Consider the following 9,195-nt stretch of genomic DNA (forward strand, 5'->3'; position numbering starts at 1 on the left):
CACACACACACACACACACACACACACACACACACACACACACACACACACTTTGTATGAATGCACCAAAACCTTCATCTTCATCACAGGCAGACAAAAAAAGAGAAGAATCCAGCTGGAGGTCTGATGCAGCGACACACCCACCCAGGCGGAGGCAGCCGCACATGTCCTGCACATCCAACCTGTGAAACTGAAAGATTTTTCCCGGGACGCTCACCTGGTCCTAGTCCAGCACGGTAAGCTGCAGGGTGAGGTTCATCGTGTCTCTGCAGGAGAAGTGGGAGGTACAGATCCCCCGATGTGAGCGATAGGAGCTGAAATGAGAGATGACAGTACGCTGCGCTCGGCGAAACACCCGTCAGATCTTCTATTAAATGATGCTGTGGCTCGCTCAGCCTCCTCTCACTAAGATCTGTTTGATTTGTGATGCAGAGAGTCTGTGCAGCAGCTCCGTCTGCTCCACCGCAAGAGGTGAAAGGAAAGGGAGGGGTGCTTTAAGAGTGTGTGTGTGTGTGTGTGTGTGTGAAAGAGAGTGTGTGTCGTAGTAGTAGCTGCCCTCCTCTCCCTCTTTCCATCTTTCCTTCAGTATCGAGCTGGCTCAGGCTTAAAAGCACCTTCTGACAGAGCCTTCAAAATAAAAGCCTCAAGATGAAAGCTCAAACCCTTTTCATTGATGTTAGTGCCTCTCTGCCACCAGATCTGCTTTTACAAAAGTTGAAATCCCTGATCCAACAACCAGACTCTGACCCATATTTAGCAGAATCTGCGACATCAGCCCCAAATTAAAACCTGAAATCAACCCTGTGAGGAAGATTTCTATTGGTCAAGACAAGCACCACGAAATCTGCTCAACTCAACGACGCCTCGTACAACCTCGACTGTGAAAAAGTTAGGATGATATATCAAATATAAATAAAGCTGCACAAAACACAAAAAATGATGATGTCAGCGGCACAGGTCTGTGTTTCCTCTCTAACATTAGTCTGTGATGTCTGTGAGCCGAGGACAGCAGCTGGTCTGTTGGAGGATACTTTTCTTACCTTTTATTGCTTCAGTCTCAGCTTTGTTGAGACGTGTTTCTGCCATCAAATGAAAAATGAGCTCATATTAAACATTTGATATATTTCTGTGTTTTTATTGTGATTAAAAAAAGCTTATGAGATTTGTATTTTCTTTCTTTAAATAATTTCCCAGGTTTTTGACTCTTACTTTGAATAAGACCCTTATACTGAGAATCATGTGTTTCCTGCCCTCCAGTGGTCACAGTGTGAAACTGCATTTACAAACGTGTTACAGGTGCTCAGTCTGACACACACTTTCCTGGTAGTTCTTTCAAAATAAGAGGGGAACCAGTCCCATAGACTCCTATGTTAAATCCTTACAGCAGTAATAAACATGTTTACAGCCGGATACACAAACTGTTTGGTCTCTGTGGATCATTTCCCCGTCATAACAGCTGTTTGTATAACTCACCCTCTAAAGTTTGCATTGCTAGGGGCGTGGCCTCTTTGACCGGCAGGTGGAAGTTAATACAGGCGGCTGTAGCTGCTAGCTTTCTGCTAGCGTCACCTGAACTGGACCTCTGGACCGTGTTTGTGCTGTTGGAGCATCTTTCATGACATCATCAGATATGTCACATCTCTGCTATGAGGTTACTATAGCAACAGGCCGTCCAACAAGGCTGAGCTCCAGTTTCAGCGATGGAGTCTGCGGACAGAGACTGATGACCACGCTTTAATTTTGAAAGACCGGAGCTGAGCAAGAGCGTTTCCTGTCGGGTTTGTTGTTTCCGGTGTGGATGCAGCTGTTGGAGGTCCCAGCATCAAAATGACCAAGCTGCAGCTGCTGAACGCTTACCTGACGGAGCGGCTGACGGTGGTGGTGAAGGAGATCCTGGACGTGGTGGAGGACACGGTGGCCGAGTACCGGGAGGAGACTGCCAGAGCCAAGCGGGAGAACGAGAGCCTGCGGAGGCAGCTGCGGGACATCCTGCTCCTGGAGGCCGGGACCGAGTGGCTGAGTAAGGGCCGAACTAGCCGGCTAGCTCCGCGAGAGAACGCGCATTCAGAACTGCGATGAAAATCCGCCTGTTTAATAGAAATACGCCGTTTTAACGTTAAATTCAGGCTTAACTGCAGATTTTCACGGTTTTATGTGTTGTTAAGGACGGATTTGTGTATTCGGCATCATTCAAACAGTCTGATTTTACCGACATTTTTACGATAGATGTGACTTTCTGTCATTTTTCGTGTCAGTTCCCTTTTGCCTTCGAGCCTAATGAGAGTCACCTGATGTAGGTACTCATTTCACTTTTATTCACGCAGTGTTTTCATTTAAAGTTTATTTACACAACGTATCTCATTTACCCCATTAAACATAAAGGGGGGAACACAGCTGAGCATTAAATTGACAGACTGTCACATTGACTATGAGGAGCTTTGCGTGAGGTGTCAGTTGGGGAGAGCTGACTTTCAGGAAGTTTGAAGGACTTTCGGTCATTCGGGTTTCTGTTAAAGGGGAATTCCGTACATATTTACGGTACAGCACATTGAACTGTAAAAAAACACACACATTTGCATAGAAACCAGACGGTGAGCGCAAAGGAGTTGTTTATGTTCGATAACCTGTCAAAATATCTCAACCTCTAAAATAATGAGGATAACTGGCTGACGCCTGGTGGCACTACTGCTTAACATGGAGCTGTTCTGCTTTGTTTTATGTCCTGTTTTAAATATTGAGGTCAGTATAAGTACAAAAAAAATTTTTTAAATGGCCCCACCTACCTCCTGTTTATGAAGAGCAGCCAATCTGAAGACAGCTGGCTTAGAGGACAAGGGGCTGTCACTATTCAGGAGTGACAGTGTAACACAAAGGGAGCTTATTTTGAAATGTAATCATGCAAAGCTTTTCTTGGGGCCCAAAAACAAGTGTAAACTCTGGAGCTCCAGGTGTGAGTCGAATGTTTCTGCTGACGTGCTGGACGTCGTTCGGTCGCATCAACTGTTTGCTTTCTGTGTTTCAGAGTCCACCAGGTCCAGTCTTGGTTTGGCGGCTCCCGACCAGCCTGGTGAGCCCGAGTGGAGGCCTCGCTCCGAAGAGCCGGACTCTCGCCCGAACCCACCCAGGCCGCCGAACGTGGACAAGCCCACCCATGAGCAGGTGGTGTCTGTGCAGCTGCTGGCGGTCCACAGCGACTCCTCTCCGGGGCCGGTGCACCTGCCTGTGGAGAAGAAGCTCTTGGAGCTGCGGGACGTGGCACCAAAGCCTGACCGTCTACAGGAAGCGTATGGGAAAACTTCACCTGTCACCTCGCACTCCTCCCTAAACCCTCCTACTGTCTCCGTCCCCAAAATTCACATTGAAGTTCCTGCAGTGCTCAGGGAGGAACCCCGGGCTCCGCCCCCCGCGCTCATCAAAGCCGAACCAGAGGAGTACAGCGTGAGCAAGCCCAAAGGTCGCACGGACTCTCTGACCGAGGCCGCAAACGGTGCCGCCGAAGAGTTCTGGAGCAGGGCGGAGGCGGAGAGGACGGTGGTGGTGGTGCGCGCTGAGAGGCAGGAAGCTGAGCGGAGCAGGAAGTCCTCCCAGGAGAAGCCGGCAGCCGGAGACAGCACAGCCTCCGCTTTCATCCCCGAACTTGTCCATCGCTGCCCGCGTTGCGGTGAGGCCTTCGGACAGGCCGCCAGCCTCCGCCTCCACCTGGAGCAGAAGAGGAAGACCTACGCCTGCGACTGGTGCTGCAAGTCGTTTGCGCAGTCGGCGGACCTGCGGCGTCACCTGCGCACGCACACAGGGGAGCGGCCGCACCGCTGCACCTTCTGCTCCAAGAGCTTCAGCCAGAGAGGAAACCTGCGGCGTCACCTGCGCATCCACACGGGCGAGCGGCCGTACAGCTGCCCGTTCTGCTGCCGCACCTTCAGCGACGGCGACACCATGAAGAAGCACAAGCGCACGCACTCGGGAGAGAAACCATACCGCTGCGCGCAGTGCGCCAAGACCTTCACCAGCGCCAGCGGCCTGCAGATTCACATGAAGAAGGACATGTGCTTTGTGGCTAACGCCTGATTGGGCGCTTCGGGAATGGACGCCGTTAAGATGGAGCGGAATGACCGGGCAGAAATGCTCAGACACAGCAGCCAATCACAGTCATGGAATGAAAGCTGGATGTATGACCGATGACGTCGCTTTGCAGGGATGCACCGGTCTGATGTTTCAGGCAGCTGAAGCCATTTCAGGTGTTCTGTGTTTACTCGCGTTAGCAGCTGGCGCAGCAGAGAGCACGCTAACAGCGACGGTGGGCGGGCAGCGTTTCGTGCTGATGCACCCACAGATTTCTTTCTCTGTGTGTAAAACTTCAAACACTGCTCAGCGATGGCGTTTCCCATCCCAGCTTCTTCTCTTGTTTTTTAGCTTTTAGCTCCATGCTAACATGCTCCTGCTGTCTGCTCCTCTCCGTGTGTGAGGAGGCGCAGGAAATCCTCCACACTCAGCTCCAATCAGAGCACAAACTTTATATTTATGTATTTATCTGTCACTCGGTGAGATTAAAAATCACTTTTATTGCGAGCGAGTGACGGACCTACCAGCAGAGGGCGTTTTAACCCCTTATCACAGGGGTGGGCAATTCCAGGCCCCGAGGGCTGGTGTCCTGCAGGTTTAGGTCTCACCTTGGGTCAACACACCTGAATCACCTGATTAGTTCATTACCAGCCTCTGGAGAACTTCAGGACATGTTGAGGAGCTAATTTAGCCATTTAAATCAGCTGTGCTGGTTCAAGGACACGTCTAAAACCTGCAGGACACCGGCCCTCCGAGGCCTGGAGTTGCCCACCCCTGCCTTATCAGCCAGTTTCATAACCTGAAACGGTTCCTGTCGTGTAACAACGGGCCGTGTTTTAGATTTTACCTTCGGCTTTTATTCAGATTATGTTCTGGCATCATGAAGCTCACTCAGACACTTTAGGACTTTCCAGAAGTTTAAGTAAATGTATTTAAAGCGTCGGCAGCGATGAGCCGTCTTTGTGCTCGATCAGTTTCTGGGACAAATCCTGGCTGATGGAGATTTTTCCCGGATCGTCACAGTTTGTGGGCTTTGCTTTTTAAACACTGACCACAGATCCCGGATCAGAGCGACTGGCGGTTGGAAGAATCCAGTCTTTAAAAAATAAAAGCTCACAAAGCACAAACTGTAGAATTAGACTTGAAGCCTGCAGCGAGTGTTTCAGCTGCTGTAGGCGACGCTCGCTCTCTGCCTCCCGGCGAGGAACACCTGAAGCCAGTTTTTCGTGGGTGAAGCGTCGGATCGGTGCGTCCCTGCTGCTGTCAGCAGATTTACGGATTTATGTGAACAACAGAAAACTGGTGAAGCTGTCGGTCAGATAGCGGCTGACCAATCAGAGCAGAGGATGTGACTGAGCCGCAGCTGTGAGTCTGTAGGTGTGATCAGAGCGAGCTGCAGCAGGAACTGAAAGTGAGACGCCGCGGGCCGACGTGTGAAGACGTGGGCGAGCGACGGGAAACTGCAGAGGATGAAGAGCACGCTCCTCCTCGTCCTCCCGTCTTTGACACGGTTTCTCTCTAACGGGACTTGGCGGCGTTTGAAGGCAGCTACGTGGACATTGTTATTTATCTATTTATTTTCCTCGCGGGTCACTTCCTGCGTGGCGCTTTGTTTCTTCTGTTTCCATCACAAATATACCCGTCTGTTATCACAACTGTCTGCTTACTTTGCACCACGAGGCGCTTCCTGAAACACCTCACTGAGCTGCCAGTTCGTTAGGTACGCCTCTACCTTAAGCTGCCCTCCCCGACCAGCGTTATCAGGGCTCACCTCCGACACTGTGCCAGCATGGAAGCAGCTTAAGAGTCTTGAAGGCATATGAAAGGAAAATAGACTTTAAACTCACGAATGAGGCTGTTTGTGGACAGGAAGTTGACAGGTAAAGAGGTCGTGGTGAGTGCTCGGGTGGTTAAAGGGTTAAATGTGGCTGTTAATAAACGAGGTAAAAAGACACACGTGGACCCTGACTCTGAAAACGAAAAGTTTTATTTTGACTCAGTGAGGCTAAAGAAGTCAAAACAAAAAAACCTGATGAGGTGACAGGTATCAGGACATCACACAGTGTGCAGAGCACAGATATGCCACCAGAGGGCAGTATATGCTGATGGGCTGGTAACCATGATGTTTAGTGAAATAAGACAGTATAACAGCTGAGCATAGAGCTGTGACATCACACTGCGAGTGAAGTGTTTTCTCCATCTCAGTGTTTTGGAAGTGGGCGGGTCTGTCTGTGATTGACAGGTCTCCGCCCCTGGTTTATTATTCAGACAGTTCACTGAGCTCAGATCAGCTGAGCTCATTTTCTCAGGTCAAGTCTCTCAAATCAGCGATCCTGGTAAAACTCCTGAGACCCACCTGAGCTCTTCAAATGTATGTAAAAGTATAAAAACTGCCTCCACCTGTGAGACTGTTAAGCTATCAGATCTGACAGATGTCAGGACGCAGCTTTTAACTCTGAGAGGAAAGTAACTGAGTTCATGACAAATACCATGTAAGTCAGCGAGTACAAACAGCTGCTCTGCTTTAGGATCACATTTTAAAGCCTTTATTCAAATATTTCATTCCACAATCTGTGAAAGTGAAAGTGTGCACGCTCCTTGTTTCCTCAGTTATTCCCAACAGGACGAACGGAAAGGCTGATGAAATACAAGCGAGTGAATTTTTATCTGAATTATGCTGAAGCTGCCTAATAGTGATCAGTGCTAGCACCTGCAGAGCACACTCACCTGTCCACCGTGTTTACCTGCAGCTCACAGGAACCAGGTGGAGTTCATGTCTGCACCAGGTCGGCCATCACATCGTACAGTCTATTTATTAAGGTTTCAGTGTTTCTGCTGAAACCGCCGTCAGAGCGTCGGCTCATCAGCGCGGCGTACAGAGGCTGAGAAGTCCTGAAGTTCCGCCTCTCAGGAGACCGTCGTGCCAACTCGCTGTCGAGGCCTAACCTGCGGTGAAGACGGTCGCGTTCAAGACCAGGCATCAACAAAATCACCTACTGACCAATCAGATCACTCCGAGTGCAGGTGTAAAAAGCTGTTTTGTTGGTCCAAAAGCATCAATAACATCAACGCAGCATCTGTTTGTCGACGTCATGTTAACCTGTGAGGTGAGCAGATCTGTGTCGGTTCACTGAGCTGAGAAACTTGGAGCCATCTGTTTGATACTGGCTCCTCCTGCTCAGAGGAAGAGCTTCCCAGAACTAGAACTTGCTCTTCCTGGTTCCTGATGTTGAACAAAAAATTGAAACCTTTCCTGAGTTTGTTGTGACCCTTTCAGATTCTTCTCTCAGAGTTGAAGCTGCTTCCTGCAGCATCGATACAGACGCCACGTTAAACACAGTCCAGGTGTCTTGCTGTGCTTACCTGATGAGAGCTCTGCTGCATTCAAGGCCCGTGGTATATCTTCAGCCCTGTGTCAGATACAGATGAGGTGTTCACTGTAAATTGGACGTTTTGTTACTTTGAGTTTAGAATTTTAATTTAAACAACAAATTTGGCTTCCAGCGATGTAATTGAGATAAATTATTGATATATTATTGTCATATTCTCTGTTCAGCACTTCTCTGTCCTGTGGCAGCTCTCGTTCGGTTCACATTGATTCATTTCTTTTAGTTTTGTCGGCTGAATTATGAGTAAAGTTCATAAATACACAAGTTTCCAGATTCTTTGATAAACGTGAGTTTTGCTGTAACAAAGCAGCCCTGCTTCAGCAGCTGATGTGAGTCAGAAAGGTAAATCACAATAACATTTATATAAAAATATGAGCTTGTAAAAGCCAGTATTAAGCTTGGATCTGAAAAAAGATTTTGTGGAGCTTTGAGGTGAGTTTGTGTTGCATTAGAGCAGGGGTAGGCAACTCCAGGCCTCGAGTGCCGGTGTCCTGCAGGGTTTAGATCTCACCCTGGGTTAACACACCTGAATCAAATGATTAGTTCATTACCAGGCCTCTGGAGAACTTCAAGAAATGCTGAGGAGTCATTTAGCCCTTTAAATCAGCTGTGATGGATCATGGATACATCTAAAACCTGTAGGACACCGTCACTCGAGGCCTGGAGTTGCCTACCCCTGCGTTAGAAGGTTCTTCACATTTATAAGCTGAAAAAGCTGCAAGTGTGGTTTCATTCATCCTGCTGCAAGAATAAACTTGGCTGACAGACGGCAGCATTCGAGCTGCTGTTGTGCTTTCAGGCAGCAGGGGGCGGCGTGGCGCCAGCCAGGACCATCCCGGCGCGAGAACAGATCCACACTTACTCTCCTGTTTGCATTGCATTCCAAATTTATTGTTGCATCGTACATACAACACCTGATAGAAATGTAAGAACACCTGTAAAGCACGAGCTTAGTGTGTAAACAACGATATCGTATAGAAAGCCACATTCGTACATTCAGTCGTGCATAAAAGAAGACCAACAACAGCGTAAACAGGAGAGTCTGGAACACGAGCCGTCCCTGAAGCTCTCACTTCCATTAGAAAACAGGCAGGCGGAGTATAGAGATATAAAGAAGTATATCAACATATTGCATCATGCAACAACGAGGAAGAACCACTTGTATTGATATATCGTCATCATCAGTCGACGGGATGCATTTTGTTTGTCACAGTCTTACTGGAGAGTGCAATAGAAGTGTGATCCGTGCGTTATGACTCATCAGAGAAGGAAACTGATTTTATCCCACACAGTTTTCATGTTGAACCTGCTCTGGTTAATGTCTTTAAACGATGTCAGGCACTCTGGTTTCTCCCCCTCACAGGTGGAGCTCCCCTGCAGCGTTAAAGGGGACCTATTATTGTCACATTCTAGAGTAGCTTTGCATGATTCACAGTTTTTAAAAATTGTCTTTGTCAGAAACAAGCTACTGTCTCGTTAAGGTTCCCCTCCCTAAAAGCCTACTTTCTCTGGATTGGCCTCTTTCTGGAAGCATCCAGAGCTTCTGAGCTAATGATTGAGGATAACACAGTGTGTATTTGAAACTGTCGATCACATTCTCTGATAACCAGACGTCGTTTTAAAAGCAGCGCCGTGTGTACCAAATGTAGCTACATTTAGCTACATTGAGTACACACTGAGTACATGACTAAGTTGTAACACCTCAGACTATATTTTCAAACACCTCAAAAGGCGACATTTAGCTACA

The 9,195-nt window shown here is 48.3% G+C and overlaps 1 protein-coding gene across 1 annotated transcript; it reads left to right on the forward strand.

Moving 5' to 3' along the window:
- The first annotated feature begins 1,481 nt into the window (after positions 1-1,481).
- Positions 1,482-4,648, forward strand: LOC102214931 (protein glass-like). The gene is made up of 2 exons (XM_005747695.2): positions 1,482-2,020; positions 3,023-4,648. Exons 1-2 carry the CDS (start codon positions 1,828-1,830, stop codon positions 4,063-4,065), a joined length of 1,236 nt encoding a protein of 411 aa, XP_005747752.1. The 5' UTR covers positions 1,482-1,827; the 3' UTR covers positions 4,066-4,648.
- The last annotated feature ends 4,547 nt before the right edge of the window (positions 4,649-9,195 follow it).

Source organism: Pundamilia nyererei, unplaced genomic scaffold (genome assembly GCF_000239375.1).
Source record: "Pundamilia nyererei isolate P.nyererei 1_Seehausen unplaced genomic scaffold, PunNye1.0 scaffold00202, whole genome shotgun sequence".
Lineage (NCBI taxonomy): Eukaryota > Metazoa > Chordata > Actinopteri > Cichliformes > Cichlidae > Pundamilia > Pundamilia nyererei.